This window comes from Thunnus thynnus, chromosome 7, assembly GCF_963924715.1.
Source record: "Thunnus thynnus chromosome 7, fThuThy2.1, whole genome shotgun sequence".
Classification (NCBI taxonomy): domain Eukaryota; kingdom Metazoa; phylum Chordata; class Actinopteri; order Scombriformes; family Scombridae; genus Thunnus; species Thunnus thynnus.
In genome coordinates, this window is record NC_089523.1 from 28,669,070 (window position 1) to 28,686,274 (window position 17,205).

At 40.6% G+C, this 17,205-nt stretch overlaps 1 protein-coding gene across 1 annotated transcript; it reads right to left on the reverse strand.

Moving 5' to 3' along the window:
• Window positions 1–241: 241 nt before the first annotated feature.
• ppp1r13l (protein phosphatase 1, regulatory subunit 13 like) lies at window positions 242–15,261 on the reverse strand. The gene is made up of 13 exons (XM_067595334.1): window positions 15,007–15,261; window positions 8,945–9,007; window positions 8,710–8,831; window positions 7,564–8,146; window positions 6,772–6,864; window positions 6,510–6,598; window positions 5,365–5,725; window positions 4,795–5,267; window positions 4,297–4,434; window positions 3,317–3,450; window positions 2,946–3,112; window positions 1,685–1,878; window positions 242–1,588 (listed from the first exon to the last, which is right to left on the reverse strand). The coding sequence occupies exons 2-13, from the start codon at window positions 8,979–8,981 to the stop codon at window positions 1,553–1,555; spliced, it is 2,427 nt and encodes an 808-aa protein (XP_067451435.1). The 5' UTR covers window positions 8,982–9,007; window positions 15,007–15,261; the 3' UTR covers window positions 242–1,552.
• Between the last annotated feature and the right edge of the window lie 1,944 nt (window positions 15,262–17,205).

Sequence of the window (17,205 nt, forward strand, 5' to 3'; positions counted from 1 at the left end):
ACAAAGTAAGAAGATTTAATAGAACGCAGAACATAGAGGACTAACAGTGCAGAAAATGGTCTTGATAAGATGGTGTTTTACTATATATTAGTTTATATTTGCTGGTGCTGTTGACAAATGTAAATTCAACACCGGTGCTGTAGTCATACTTAATCATACAGTGTCATCTGCTGGTCAGTAAAGGACATTTCACAGCTCTATTTAAAGCCACAAAGACAAACAATAACGACGGAAACCCAAAGACATGTGACTCATGTGTTTATTGAATATTAAAACATTTGGTCTCCGTGTGTCCCTTTGGAAGGGTTACAGGTCAAGTGTACAGCAGTCTCTAGTAAACAACTTACACTGAAAACTAAAAAAACATAAACATCAGACAAGAAATGCTTTTGGCAAATGGTAACAGACTACATTTATATAGAGCTTCTACCCAAAGCACTTTACACTGAGCCTTTTATTCACCCATTCACACACACACACACACACACTCACTTACACACGATGGCAGTGAGCTATCATATAAGGTGCCGGCACATCCACAAAAAACACTTGTGTCATTGTCATAGAAAACATATGTTCATATGTTCTTTTAAAAAAAAAAAGATTAATTTATCTAGACAGCACAACAGACGACCTACATTGTGCATACAAGTGGAAACCAACCAAATATGGGTGAATTTTTGCTGCGGCTGATTGAAAAAAATACTATGTAAAGTCTACAACCACATCGGTAGCAAAATATTAAATGTAACTCTTAAAATTCAAAAATAATATTTGGCTAGTAAAGTCAGGGGTCATGATTAGGACCCATCAACCACACAATAGTTCCAGTAGTTATGAAAACTATGGCTATACTAGCTATAAGAGGAAGAATAACACTAATATCCAAGAAACTATTTGAAAAAAACTGCAATATGTACATCTTACATAAGAAAAAAAAGTTCCATATCAACTCCTGAACACTCTCTTTTACTTAAGAGTTTGTGATGCTTCTTTGATGTAGCAGCAGACAACTCTGTTCCAGGATTTGAGAAGCTTGATTTTACCCTGATTAAAGCAGCCCTTATCTAAACTGAGTGATCATGGATCATGTTTGTCGGCAGCATACAGCTAAGTTGACCTTGTTGACGAGTGGACTGAACAACCGACAGCCACCATTCATGCATTCAGATTACTAAAGCACCCGATGAGTCAGAAATGTCTGACTGGAACATAACTGAGCTAAACAACAGGAAATATGTCCCTTTTGTAACCCTTTGATAAACATAGTCTGACAGAAAAGTTTAGCACAGATGTAGCTTTACTAGACATTGTTTTTTTTACAGGAAAGCCACTACAAGTAATGTCCTCTAAAGAGATTATTGTCAGTAAGGCCAAAATGAATACCGAGCCTTCTCCTTCAACTCTCCTTCACTGACTGATCAAACATTTCTCCTGCCCTGCAGCAAGACATAATCTTTTCATAACCGCGCAGACGTATTCCTCTCAACAGTGTAAATGCAGTTTTTGAGACAGTCCTCAGTTTGACCGAGATTGATCGTGAAGACACCACTTAGCAGAGAGATTTTGGTCGAACCTTTGGAAAAAGCTGAAAAAAAAACAAACATTGATATTGATATTTTTTGTATTTTGGTATGAAAATCAGGAGGCGAATGCTTGAGTTGTTGGGAAATTGGTTCCTTACCCCAAAGTAGTTGTTTGGAACAAATCCCTCCCTGCCGCAGAGCGATGCCCACCACCAGTCCGAGCCTTCAGGTTTCTGCAGGATGGTGACCATGTCTCCCTCTTTGAAGCTCAGCTCATCGGCTGCCTGAGCCGGGTAGTTCCACAGAGCATACAGCACCCCGCTGTTCTCCAACCCCATGGCCTCCTCCACACCTGACATCACAAAAAACAGGATATATATATATGTGAGTAACATTTACTGTACCAGAAAGTGGTAGTTTAGACTAGTGATCAGAGAGACTAGTGTCTGCTGTCCAAAAGGTTACAAGTTACAATATCAGCTTTTGTTTAAATATCAGATATGTGCTTGTCTATTGCTTTTTTTTAAAACCATTTTTCTCCTTGAGCTGTTCATTTACTTTATTTTCTCATATAAAAGCCTCCTGTTTCCCAGAGTTTCTCCTACTAATTGCCTTAGAAACTGTTAGTGGCATGTGCTCTGAACAATGTTTCAAAAACTTTTCTATCCTGCCAAGAATGTGGATTTGGCTAAAAGCACAAAAATACCATGTATTTCTAAAGCCTTTGAAGACACTGGACCCCTATCTGTTCCCTTCATTGACTGTATATAAATATGGACGATGTGACTCCACTTCCTAGCGCTATGCAAAAGTGAAGCCAAAATATCTCCTTTCCGGGAGCTGCCATCTTCCTTGTGTGAGCCAGAGTCTGTGCAGTAGAATCGTGCACATAAGTTTGTTTTTAATTAGTTATTTGACGATATAAAAAGGGAGTGTGATGTAATGATTGCTGTGACAGCCACTCTAAAACCTCCGTCAGGCGGCGGGATGGCTGAGGGGGTGATTCCCCACGGGCCATTATCCCGCTGCCTGACGGAGGTTTTAATTAAAAACAAACTTATCAGAAAAATGAGCACTTGGATAAACATCAGTGTGATAAGAACAACTTAGTTTTTTAGTTTGGCTCATGTCCTCTAACATGGAGGGGGCGGGACTTATGACCTATACTGCAGCTTGGCTTCACTTTTAAGTTGCCTTGAATGAGAAAATTCGCTAAGGGCCATAAATGTACGTTTTCTAGTATATTGTATGATAGTTTTACATTTTACGACGGATATTTGGAGTTTTATGATGGGAGTCTAAGCTTAAACCCGTCACATCTAATCAGTGATAAAGAGTGCAAAGGTCAGTGCACACAGTGTATGTGGCAACTTATAGCATTTAGGGTGTGTGTGTGTTTGTGTGTGTAATCAGCCTCACCTCTCAGAAAGTTCTCACATTCCTCAAACCCAACAGCATAAGGATCACACTTCTGGGCGGCGGTAGCGCTGTCACTCTCTGTCACGGCCATGACAGCAGCTCCGTTTCTCACCAGAAACTCACACAGAGGACGGTCGTTACAAGAGGCTGCACAATGCAGTGGAGTCCTGCAGGTGGCAGAATCACCAGTAAATAAATACATCTACAGGTTACAACATTATCGTTCTGAAAATATCCAGGGCGTGTTACGATATCCTCAGTGCCACGTGCAAAAAACACGCCACCTTTTATCTTTTATGTACTGTGTGACACAAAACTCGTGCCAGGAGGCCAAAGTCATATTAGGTAGAAAATAATGAGTAAATATTTACCATCCATGGCTGTCTGGCGCACTAACATTGGCTCCGATGCGAACCAGGAAATCCACCACATTGTAATGGCCGCCGCAGATGGCATTGTGAAGGGCAGTGATGCCTTCATCATTGGGTTGGCTGGGGTCGTTCATCTAAAGAACACACGTATACAACAAACAGCGGATTTATCAGCTAAACTGTAATTAATCACATTAAAATAAACATCAGATATTCTTACAGTTACATATCAAGAACATGTGATGTCCAGTGGAGAACTGTAAATGGCTTTATGCACTTTATCCGCCTTCAGAAACTACTGTCAGCATCACCTTGCACTTAACCCCTCCAGCTGCTAAAATGGAAATAGAAGCTGAACTACTGAGCAACTTCCAGGCAAAATCAGTTTCTGTATAAAGAAGAAGCAGAGACGTGCCAAACGAGGGAAATGCATGCTCAGCAATCCTTCCCTGAGAAAAATGAAGTTAAATATAACATCGTTTTCAGCACCTCTTAAAAGTCCAAATCCAGAACTGGAGCATCGACTTTGGCGCTTCACTTTACTGCCTCGGCTCAGACCGGTTTGAACGAGTTTTTAAACTTTATCACATGTTTTTATGGAGGCAGCTGATGAAAGCTAAAAAGACCTGAAATTATTTTTGGAAGATGTGGAATAAATAATGACGGTAAATATAGCAAACAATGTAACAATAATGACAACTGCAATGTAGACATTTGTAGACATTTTTATGCAAAGTGCCTTCATTTTAATATGTAAACTAATATTATTCTGTTCAATTAACCTAAATAGATTATGTTTTATTTTTTGTCTACATGCTTTATGATTTTGCTTTCCTTATTGAATTGAAGCTTCATGTTTATTAAGCAATATAAACATTTGTCTTTAATTTTTTTATTGTACTTTTACTGGGAGTTGTAGTAAGAGCAGAGTAGTAGTGACAGTAGATAAGGTATATTTGTGTATGCATGTACACACGCACCTCCTGAACGGCCCTCTGCACTGTCTCAAGTTCTCCGACCAACGCTCCGTCCAGCAGCAGGACAAGCGGGCTGAGCCGAGCTCGTCTCCCAGTACCTTTGAACTCCCGATTGGACCGCCGCAGAATGGAATGGTAGCTCTGGAGGGACAAACAAGATTTAAAAACAAAATGTAATATGAATTGCTTTCAATGGTAACAGTCGCCAGATAATGAAGTAACATATAAATGTCCCTTTACAGTGCAAAGGAAGCATAATAAAACATTTTGTTTGTGTTTTGTTTTAAAAGTCTATATGGCCATGCCATGACAATAAAGGCATTTCAATTGTTTTCTTGTATTTTTAATGATAATTTTGTGTTATACAGCAACATATTGCATCAACTGGCTGTTTTACATTTTCAACCAATTTAGAGGATTGAGTTTTTTTTAACAGCATAACATATTTCTGCTTAATCCAGAGATTATTACATCATCAGTTACTGCGAACCCATTTCTTACTCTGTAGTCGTGGGGAACCGTTGAGGATGTGTGAGGTGGAGGAAAAGGAGGAGGAAGTGCGGGGGTGTCCTCTCCGTCTGAAGAGCTGCTCGTCTCGCTACCTTGCTCCCCTTTCTGGCGGTGGTCCTTCCTGTGAAAAAGCTTGTTGATGAGATTTTTGTACTGGTTTGGTTGGTAATGGGAGGCCTTCTTCAGGGGCCGCGACTGGTCCACAGATCCCCGTCTTTTCAGGGCGCGGGGGATTTCCGCTCTGATGCGGAGCAGCTCCTCCAGGTTAGGGATCTCCTGGCTCTGGGCCTCGGGCGCCACCACTGGCTGCAGCCTGGTGGGGCTGAGTGGCCGGGGAGCTGGCAGCACGCCCTGCTCAACCTCCCTTACGCCCTGTGGCATGCTGGGATTCTCCGAAATCACAGGGATGTGATGAACAAAGTCCAGCCGTTCTAACTCTGCATCAATATCCCCTGGGTTCAGCACTGCCAAGATGAAAACCAAACCACATTTGTGAGGCAAAGTTAGCTGAACAAAGATCTTGTGAACATTCATCTTAAGTTAACGTTAAATATGTTTTACCGTCACTGTATATAGCTGGTTGTCTCAGCTCAGGTGGGGGTTGCTGAGGCTGGAATACAGGTTGGTGGAAGAATTCTCTTGGGACGGACATAGCAGGTTGGTAAGGTGCCATGTCTCCTTCTGCTCCCAGGACTCTGGGGTGGCGGGTCGCCATGGCTCCCCAGTGGGGGTTTTGGAGACGCATGATGACGGAGAGAGGGATGGGCCTACGTTGGCGGGACTGAGTAGATGTGGGAGGAATAGAAATACGAGAAAGGATGGGCTGGGGGTGGTAAGGGGATGAAACATCTGGAGGAACTGATATTCGTGTGTTACGGGGGAGAGAACCCTGGGAGTACTGGAGAGATTGAGAGCGAGGATCCTGGAAAGGAAAAAAAAAGAAGAATAAATTAATGCTAATCCCAAACCACTAAATCAGATGACTGTGTACTCTAGAAGGATCTATCATGATACTGAAATCACAGAGAATTTTCACCTAACTCTGAAGCTTTACGGAGCTGTTAAGTCTCCTTTAGCTCATTGTTTTGACTTAACATCTGGCAAATTTATTGTAGGGTTCAAACTCACCACTTTTATCAACCATTAGGCAACCACTTGTCAACTACCTGCAAGAAATGCCCACTGTACATTACCCAACAAGCACCAAATGGAAAAATAGAATAATAGTTATAAATAGAGCCAACAGGAAGGTAAATAATAGACTTCCTGGCACATTAACCATTACAACTTAACAAGCCTGCAATATGGTGTTGGCTGTTTCTCACGTGGCTTTTAGCATTTTAAGTGTTTTTCTGTTCTTCAGATGCCAAAAATAGACTTAATGTAGCTATAAAATAAATGTTTTTCAGTTCAAGCAGCCAGTGTAAGGAGTGCCGTCTCTAAAAGTATTGACTCTTCACATCAAGCGCACACGCTTAGCCACTTCACCCTGTTCTTATCTGTGAACCATGCCAGACTCCCATTTGATGAATATCTGGTGCCTCTTAAGAAATCCAGTGAATGGAATTCAGGGAATGGCTTAACATTTTAGATAGAGTACTGTGGAAGTGGATTGACTGTGTCAAAGAAAACGTCTTCTGGGACACAAAAAAGCCATTCAAACAAACCTCGTGCTGTACCTATTTGAATGTGTCAACACTACGCACCTTTTTCGGGTTTGGGGTCGGAGGAGGGCCATCGAGGTTGGATTCTCTCCAGTTGCTGTTTGGCACAGACGGCCGCAGCCACTCTGTCTCTGCAATAGCAAAGTGTGAAGTCAAAATACATAGATCACATGCAGTACAGGCAGAGAGTGCGTCGTTGGGGCTAGAGTTCACATCTAAATTGTTTGTCTTAGAGTAAAGTCGTAACTTCACATAAAAAATAAGAGTTGAAATGCAGCACAGAAAGTAGTAGAAATCAACTGACTGTCATAAGTGTGGTGAGGCTTCCTCTCATAGGACACGTCTAGATCTGTCTCATTCCACTTCCCAGGGCTCTTTTGCCGCTGCATACCCTCATCTGAAGAGAGAGATAAGTTTCAGTCTATTTTCATAGCTCTTTTAGTTTAAAAGTTTAAAAAGTGGGGGTAATTTTCCTCTTTTGTTACAAATTACCAGGATAACTATATTTCTATGAAGCCCGTTGGTAATGTTTTTTTTTTGTTTTTGCCAAAGTTCAATTTTACCAAATGTCAGTTTCTAGAGCTTCACGCCCACATCTAATGAATACCAACTGTTAAGGGTTCATTAATATGACAAAAGGATTATTCATGAACTATGATTGGCATGCCATATGTATACCATGTTTCGCAAAAATCTGATTCATTACCAAATTAGAGAGATACTGAAAAAGATAGATACTGAATATGAACAGTTGTCCCTTTGTGGCATTACACCGAAGCTCTGTTCAGATTAGGTAATTGAAATGAAAAATTTCATCATGTTGAAAGTTGTTTACGCAGTGAGCAGTACAATAATGATGCCGGCTTGTGAATATTTCAACACAAAGGCCTTCATTACATCATGAGGTAACATTTCTTATGAACAGTATGACAATCTTTCAGGGAGATTCCTGCCTTACACATGATGTTAACTCAAAATGACTGCCATAGGATTACAGTCAATTGAATCCCATGATAATTAAATTATTTCTGTTGGATTTAATTGGCCCAAAACCTTCAGTTAACTAACTTGTAGTAAGATAACTGCAGCCACTTACCGGGTTGCCTGAAACCGCCAAAATTTCGGGGAAGTGTGTTGGACATTGGGTGATTAAAAGACAAAGGAGAGGGGGTTCTGTCCGGCCGAGGTGACCTGCGGCCCATCTGGCTGTTGTCATACGGGCTCAGCAGGTTGGTGGATGAGTGGAGCAAAGAAGACCGAGATGACTGGTCAAAAGAAGCAACTGTGGGGCTCGAAGAGGGGCTTCTATCAATATAAGTGATTGAGCCTCGTGGGCTCCTGTTGTAATGTTGGGGTGAATTTCGCCTTGGGGTATGAGGGGACTGTTTGGGGCTCTGCTGGCTGTACGAGCTGCTTTCAGATCCAGATCGAGAAGGTGGAGAGCGTGTCGCCCTTTGGATCTTGGGGGATGAGAGCGGGCTGGTGGAGAAGACAGGGGGCAATGGTGCATTTTTATTGCTGGATGTAACGGAGTCCATGGGACGGAAAGTTGTTGAGCTGAGGGGGAGAGGGTTGGACCTAGAGCTGCCATTACTGCTGCCACTCGTCTCCTTCGTAGTGATGGAGGTGCCTGACAGCCCGGTGGACTGAGGCTGCTCTCTGGAGACTGTAGAGCTGGTCTGTGGGGAAATGTTATAAAGTATAGTCAGTATAGTGAACTTTGCGCAATGGGTCATTACATGGATGAAACAATTATTATTTTGTCAGAATTCAACAACTATTGTACTGATGGGTCTTTGACAGCAAGCTGATGGCTTCAACTCATGGAATATGGTGCTACTGAATACAACAAAATAATGATTTAATACGTGTAGGCAGTGTTTCCACTGTAATCGTACAGTCTGGTGAGAACGAGAACCACCACAAGGCCAAAAAAAATATTTTTTTACTGCCAAAAATAACACCTAATATCCACTCATTTGGAAATCAACAATCTAATGCGTTTGGGAGCCTCTTCTGGAACGTGAGTCAACCTTTGTGTCGTTGCCTGGAAAAATTACTGCACAGCGTAATTTCTTACACACTCTTACACACATTCAAACACTACTGTATATAAAACATAACTGTTTCATATTGCTGCAAACTAAGAGCCAAACTGGAGGTAGTGCCTGTGTGTGTGTGTGTGTGTATGTGTGTGTATGTGTGTGTTTGTGCGTGTGTGTGTGTGTGTGTGTGTGTATACCTGAGACGTAGTGTTGGTGTTATTGTTGTTGGAGGAAACCTGGTTTAGCAAGGAGTTGAACTCTTTGGATAGCTCATCCGCTGTAGCCAGTGATGCATTCAGGTCATCATTTATGGACTGGACTGAATAAATAAACCACATAAGCACCACAGACAATCAGAACAGGATCTTACTCCCATGTGCACAAAGACAAAACAAAGCCAAAAAGACAAATTAAGGATTTGTTGAAACTCACACAGCATGCTGCTGCTAAAGCCCGTCTGAGAACTCATGGCTGTGAGGTAGCGGCGTTCGGCTCCTGGGAAAAGGACACAAACACAAAGCACAGCCGTTAGGAGAAAAGTTTGGCACCATCGACTCACAGCAAACAGCTCTAAAATTTGCACGAACACGCTCTGCTCTCTGCCCTCTGGGTTCCTCTCATTCCATTTGACTCTAAGTTTGATGCAATAAACTGTGTCTTCAAACTGAAAACACTCAGTAGTATTTATCCATAACCTTTCTCTCCTGCTACAGGCTGACAGGTCTATCGTTCGATCAGGCCTTTCTGACAAAGAGCCAACATTTTCAGGTCACATAACCTGAACACCCATCATGTCTAAACAGGAAAGATATTTCCTCATATTCCAAAAAGAAAAAAAACAAACAACTTGCAAGTATGCTTGATAGAAAGTCTGCGACAGATCACACTGCTAAATGTCATCACACCCCTTTGAGGCCCCTTTAGAGAGTTACGTTTGTCTGTTCGGCTTGCTGACTCAACCCGATTATCTATGATGCCAGGTGTTCCAGCTTAACATGACTGGTCTGTTTGAAAGCCAGTTTCAGACAGACAGATAGGTGCAGTACACAGCTCATCAAGTGGATGTCTGATTATACTAATGCTCCTGACAGCTGTGTATGCCAACTTGTCAATTAGAGCAAACTAGGTGCAAAAAGCTTTTCATAAAACAAATTAATACCAAAGGATCCCTGCATGTCTAATGACAACTTGAAATAACTACACGGAAAATAATTAGCTGGAATTAAAGACTTATAGTTTACTTTCTTCAGATATTGCAAACTGTGCAGATAAATTGCGATCTTCAATTCGGGGGTGATAATTATATTTGAGGGTGGAAATATATATTGGATTAATTTGTGATTATTCCTTATAAGAGACATACTAAAAGAAAAAAGAAAAGCAAACAACTTCAAGGCATCTTCTTTGTGAACTATATAGTATATACCTTCACAAATTATTAGTAAACTATCATAAAGCCTTAATGTTGAGTTTATGACATTCTTAAAGGGAACAGTAAGTCCTGATGTGGCCTTCAGGCACATCTGGATAAGTCAAGTCCCATGTTAGTCTAAACCTAACAAGTTCTTTCCATTAAATTATACATATTATGTGCATGTTGGAGCCAATAAAATATAATAATAATAACTTTATTTATATAGCACCTTTAAAATCAGAGTTTACAAAGTGCTTTGACAGACAAATCAAAGGCAGTACGATACAAAAGCAAAGACACGTGACACAGAAAGCAACAAGTCCGACATAAAGAAGACAGTAGCGGACAATGAAAAACAATCAAGAGATGATAAAAAAAGATTAAAAGACGATAAAGAGATGACATCACATAAAAGCAAGTCTGTAGTAATGAGTTTCAAGAAGCGATTCAAAAGAAGTTATTGATTCTGCGATCCTTATCTCCTCAGACGGTTCTTTCATAAGCCCTGATGACGGAGGCACAATCACCTTTGGATATCAGTCTCGACTTTTGAACATCCAGTAAGGCCCCACCTCAGGATCCAAAGCTTCAGGCTGACTCATATGGGGCCAGCATTTCCATTGCGTAGCTTGGAGCCAGACACAGACGTGCTTTAAAAGTGATCAGTAAAACCTTAAAATCAATTCTAAAACAAACAGGGAGCCAATGGAGAGAAGCCAGGATTGGGTTGATGTGATGTCGTCTGTTAAAACCAGTAAGAAGCTCAAATATATCTCTAATTGCAGTTAAATCATACGTTTTCTCCAAATGTTTTGAGCCATCTAGCCCTCATTTACAGTCCTGCCCTAGTTTAACTAACAATGGTCACGGTGGTGTAGTCCCAGAGAAAGACAGAAAGTGAGGTCACTCTCCCGGCCTGCCGAAAACACACAGAATCCACTGTCACTGATGATTCAACAGCGCGGCCTGCTGTGTGACCGCACAACATTTCTGAGAGCTATTATGGTACATTTCCCACTTCAAAACAAAACCACAGCTACTCTTAAACTGTAATATATCATCAGTATGTTGTGTTCAGTACATTACATGTAGACAAAGCATGTCCCTTAACATGCCTACATGTTCTTCTTTTAGTAACATCCTACATTTTTTAGAGCAACCTTCGCTTGTTGGAGGTTAAAAATACACCTTCCAGTAACACCAAAGCTGTCTTTTTAAGTTGTATCTTGTTTAGATACATGTAGAAATAGAAAGCAAGATTTGTATCAGTATGTGAGAGACACAGATGAAACTGATTAATTTAACATTTCCGAAAAATCTGGTTTGTTTTCTTAAAGCTTCTTTGAGTTAATTGAGGCATAAAGAGAAAGGAGGCAGTTACTTTTTGTATTTCTTTGTGTGTTCGTGCATAAAAGTCTCCCTGAGTCTATAAAACTAGACCAACCTTAACCCACAACTGATAACACACATCCTTCTCAGACACTGGGTAAGTCCCTGACATCCCTGAAAACATGTTATATAAGACTATTCAATTGAAGTGTTCACCACAGTCAGATAATAACTGTTCTTCACACGCTGTGCTGTCGCGCTGACTCTTAACGTCTCGGTCCGGACAGGTCGCATGCTCACATTCCTCACCACTCCACCCAGTGAGGCGTTTACACAGTCTGGGACGCTTATCTTAGTGTCAAGGGCAGCTCACACAAAAAGAAATGACACTCTCACTGAGTCACAGGGGTCAGGTCGATCACTCACTCACGGGTTGAACTCTTCACTTCCTGCCCAGTAATTCATTGACCCCACCCCTTCCCTCCCTGGCAAACTTTTCTGAATGTTGAATGGCTCTTCCTTTGTTTTCTCTAAACTGGTTCTGTGACAACTTTTACTGTCGGTTATTGTTTAGTGTCTGAACTATCAAAACCATATTTTATTTTAGATTTAATCAGTGAATATTTTTGTATTTGATTATGAGGCACAGTGTTATTTTTCATCAGTGTTGTTGTCAACTTATAATGCATTTTGAGAGCTAAATCCACAGGTTAATACACTGAACCAGGACTACTGACTTATTTCCTTTCCTTGTGTCTTTGCACTTTTTGTTGTTGTTCGGTGGTTTTGTGCAAATAGATTTTCCACGATTTATTTTTATCTTGACAGCACGTGTCGGCCATTAGCACCTTGTCCTTGTTTGCTTTTCTTATCAGGATATTTTATTACTATTACAAATAGTCTGACGTAACCAGTGTAGGACTATTTCACCTACTTGTTAAAAGGAAGGTTTAAGGAGTAATAGCATGTAGAAAAGCCTTTACTGTGACTTTCTTCACATAGAACACAAGTGAGGAAACTGTAACACCTTAAAGCGCACAAACAGTAGAGTCTATAAATATAAAAGCTACACACACACATCTTTAAATATTGACACAAAAATGACAAGTTCAAATGGACCGAAAGCTGCGGCCACTGCAGCGGTGCCGTCTTCTGTTCCAGGCTTGCTGACCTGCTGCTGCACTTTGGTTGCTTCCTCCAGAGAGTTTTGGAAAAACATATTCATATTCATTTTCTTTCCAGTTCCTTCCCGGCACTTATATTACAACGTCAGCTCCTTCCACCATTTTAACATAGGACAATTAACTCTGTCGAGTCGTAAAGTCGAGGAAAACACAAGATAGAAACATGTTAGTACTTAAAAAAAACTACCTCTGCATACTGGACTTTCATTTAATTGAAGTTTGGGAGCTTGGGAACTTTGTATGTGGGCACTTACAAAAGTATAGAGATCCAGCCGGAGGCAAGAGAGTAAGGATTGAAGACAATAATCATTAGCTTTGCAGAATGCCAGGGTGTGTCTGACCATGACTACAAGCGGTTCCTCCCTCTTTCTCATCCCTTTCAAGTCCTTCACCGACAGATGCGATTACGTATCTAACCAATTATCTAGTTTCTGTTGTGCTCCTTATTTCTATCCGGGCATCCATTCATTCCCCCACCACCACCTCTCTCCTGTTTCACAATTCTGTTCCTTCTTCATATCATTCCCCTAGATTTTTTTTTTTCCCACTTTGCCTCTCTTCATTCTTGCCAGGGAACTTGGCTGAGACTTAGTCTGATACAACTAAACTCTTTGTTATTCTTTTTCACGGAGCGCAAGTCATCAAAAAAATCCCGGCAGTATGTCATCGTGCAGACAACTGAAACTGAAATATGTTACGCATGTGTGAACAGAACTCCTGCTGATCCCAGATGTAATTTCACATGGCTGCGGTGACACATTTGAAAAATCCGGACTATTACTCAGGGTCTGGCATCCCTTTTAAGGTATTTTCATGCCAGAAGTCCAATGATAACATCCAATGTAGTGTTTACACATCAGCATGTGATGGGAACTGAGTAAATACAGGTAGGAGGCACTGTGTAATCACTATGTAAAACATCGGAGATGTGTGTCACATCATTCTAGGAAGGAGATCATTCATCTGGTGCATTCGTGATTTTTATCTGCTGTGTCTGCTTTGTTTAGATCACTTCAGGTGTTTACAGATTATAAAACTATGACCAAACTGCCATGAGGCAAAACATTGTATTGACTTGTTTTTCCAGCTACATGTTCAGTTACATTCGACTATAATGAGTGATGAGTTGCACACTGACCTATGACCTATGAATGCCTCATGGATTAATCATGTTCTCTACTTTCACACTTCAACAACTATGAACTTCTCACATACAAAACTCCACCCAATGTACTTAAAACGTACGTAAATAATGCTTACACCATCACCTCTTACTTGATTAGTCACTGAAATTCTTCACCTTTCTACATACTTACGATACACAAATGAGCGTTCATGTGCACAAGCACGCACATACACACTGTTCATTAGAGCCACTGTCACTGCCAAAGAAAACAGTCTTAGACAATGCAGCTGTCGAGGATAACAGTCATTCTCTGCAGACATTAAAGGTACATTCTTCACTCCTGGAGCCTTGCTGTTTTCCACAGCATGTGACTCAGGAATCTCTCAGTACTTCACAACATAACAGACATTTCTGGCAAGTTACATCCTCAATCTAATGTTTGTTCAGTGGAAGTGCAAAGAGAACACAAACAAGGCCCTTACCATGAAGTGACAAAGGTGTGTATCTGTATGTAAAAAAATGCCAGTGTTACTGAGAAGCTATAAACAGTTTGTTAGGCAACAGGTTGCAGCAAGTGTATCACACAATGCAGCCCAGCTGGTTTTGACACAACTACTAGACCGGGTGCAGAACACTTAAGTTGGATAAATGCCATTTAAATCCTGCTCTGACAGGAAGGCTTAGTTTGATTGAAGGTATTGTTTAGTGATCAACCCTGCTAATAGATAAGCCTCTGTTCAACAATTATCTGACATAATACCGTTCTGCAGTCACAAGAAACGGTAAAGAACTCCAGTAATTGAGATAGACTTTAGGATGGTCACGGCAACACTTAAAATCACCATATATTACTCTGCTTCTACAGGTCACAATATTATGATCAACTACCTAATATCACACATGCCATTCAATTAGATAAAATCACTTTTAAATCACTATTTTGAATTAAATCACAAACTCCCATAGACCCCTGTGGATAGTCACTCTTCATTAGGTTGGTTTTCAGGTTGTAGATGGCTGTACATTGTATGACTGCCAGTTTAAAGTGATTGGTGAATATTGCTGCGAATCTGTCTATCGATGTCCAGAAACTGGCTGTTGCACTTCGCTTTCTTCTGTGGTTGTAGACTGCGAGGCATGCCAGACTAGAAATAGTAGGCTAACATCTGATTTTCATTAGTCTGAGAACAATAAGCTCCTCCTTACATTCAATGCTCCTCACAATGAACCAGAAAACACTGGAAAGAACTACCCAGAAGAGGGGAAAAGGCGTTTTCAACACTATGAATGGAGCTGTGAACCGTCTAAAATGGCAAAATCAACGATAGACTAACAGTACAAGAGACAAAAATGTTGAAACGTACTTTATCGGGAATCTTCATCTCACACGGTTCACACCCTGAGAGGTGCGCAGGATATGGGCGCATTAAAACTTCCTTACCTCAAAAATAGACGAGAGCCTTTTCTATTCCTCAAACTCGAGAGGAAAGCCCCCTGTCCTGTTCCAGTTCCTTTTCTTTCCCTGAAGTGGTGCCTGTGCTCAGTCTGTGTGTTTCTCTCTTGCTGTGTCTCCAGACATTTAGTCGTATCTGCGTACCGAGTTGAGTTATTTGGCACAGAGTCCAGCCCCTCTGGCTCTCTCTCTCTCTCACCACCGTAACCCGAGCCAGGTGTTTCTGCCTCAGCTGGCCCAGGTGAATGATAGCATGACGCTTGAGTTTACACTTTAAATTGACGCTTCCTGAGAAATAGGCAACGAGAAGGGCATGCTTTGCATCTTTTTTTTTTTTCACAGACAAACAAATGATTGTTGACTTTTTATTTGCGAGTCATTTTACATATAGATAATACATTTATATGTTTAGGCTAGATGTTGAATGGTGGCACATGTGCATAGGCTATTAACTTAATGAACAAATATGTGTTTTGTTTTAAATAATTATGGCCACTCTCCTACACATTGTATAAGGCCCATAACATATAGTACCCCTTGTAAAGTAGGCCTGACAGTGACAAAGGAATGTGGTATACGCAACACTTACACAACCATAGAAGGCAATGTTGTTGAATTTGTTTATTCATTGGTTGCTACAGACTGATATACGGGTAAGCTCATATGCCATATATCAATTCCTAGATACCAGATAAGGCCGTTAATGAGAAATGTTGTATCATTCATCTCATTCATGCTGATGTTGTCAACATATGACAGAGAATATCCAAGAAAACATTACTGATTGTGAAATTAAATTCACCATTTCTAGAGAAATGTCATCTGGGTTGCGTAAATTGGCATTATTTATACTGTAAGAGGCGTAATAGTGCATTGACCTCGATATTTGCAGCCTACTCCCCCGCCCACCCCACACCCAATCCGCATTCCGCGAAGACCCGCCCTGCTCTGCCTCTGATTGGCTAGTACTCGTTGCCTTCGATGGTAAGATTGGTTAAATTTAGGCATAAGGCGTGAGATGATTGGGTTAGGGTAAAAAGTATCAGGGTCAGAGCCAATCAGAAGCTAGGTAGGGGCGGGTCTTCTCAGAATGCGGATGGGGAAAAAATAATGCATATTTGCACACGTGGGTGGGTGAGGACAGGTTACTGACTTTTTTATTAATTATTTTTATTAACAAAAGGATAATATACAAACATTCAGGTAAACAGTAACAGTACATACAAATCAAATCAGATTTAAATAATATAAAGATATATGAAGAACATAAAATTAAAATATTAAAAGACAGTTACATAAAATATAAAGAATACACATATAAACAAAATATAAACATATTCAGTTAGAGATTTCAGGGGAAAAAAAGATCAATGACGTTTCAATAATTACTTTTTGTTGTTGTTGTTGTTTGATAAACTGAGTGATTTAAGCAGAGAATTTAGTTCTAGGAGAGAAGATGAGATTTAGAAAATTACTGTTTGTGAATAAAAAACAACTTTGCATACAGAATAATGGAATTAATCAGATATCCAAAGAGCGCCATCATCTGGATTATCATAGTAACAAATAATATCTTCAAGATTAGATAACGCTTCAAAAAAGTGAGACTCTCGATCTGTCCAAATTTTTTGGGATATTTCACAATCAAAATATAGGAGAGAAATTGTCTCTATATTACGTTTAATATCAATGTCTGTAAACGTAGCAATAAGACAATTAGCAGGGTATATTTTATGTAAAATTTTGATCTTGAACTTGAACTGTGTACTTAGCCTTGTTTGAAATACAGTACTTATAAAGTGAGAGCTATGACCCTGTCCAGCTTATGTTCTCAATTTGAGATCTGCAGAAAAACTTGCCTCTATGTATAGTGTTATTCTTTCCTTAGTTGTTACACTGAATTCCACAAGTCAGGTTAGTTTTTTTTCCTAGGATGGAGAAGTCGTGACCCACCCTACACTGTCTGTGATTGGCTAGTACTCGTTGCCGTCGTCGGATGGGTTGGCTAGGTTTAGGCATGAGTAGTGAGATTGGTTAGAGTTAGGGTAAGAATATCAGGCTAAGCCAATCAGAGGCAGAGTAGGGCGGGTCATGACTTCGCCATCCTAGGAAAATAAGTATCGCGCCAGGTTACTGACTTCACGTCTCCTTTTCTACGGCTATGCCGATCGTATAACGTCATCGCGT

Bases quoted from the DNA above. Each gene is read 5' to 3' on its own strand.
- ppp1r13l (XM_067595334.1), bottom strand. From the start codon at position 8,981: ATGAGTTCTCAGACGGGCTTTAGCAGCAGCATGCTGT. The intron at 5,268-5,364 runs GTAAAACATATT...TCATCTTGGCAG, and splicing joins ACCAGCTATATACAGTGACG to TGCTGAACCCAGGGGATATT. The intron at 3,113-3,316 runs GTAAATATTTAC...TGCCACCTGCAG, and splicing joins GCGCCAGACAGCCATGGATG to GACTCCACTGCATTGTGCAG.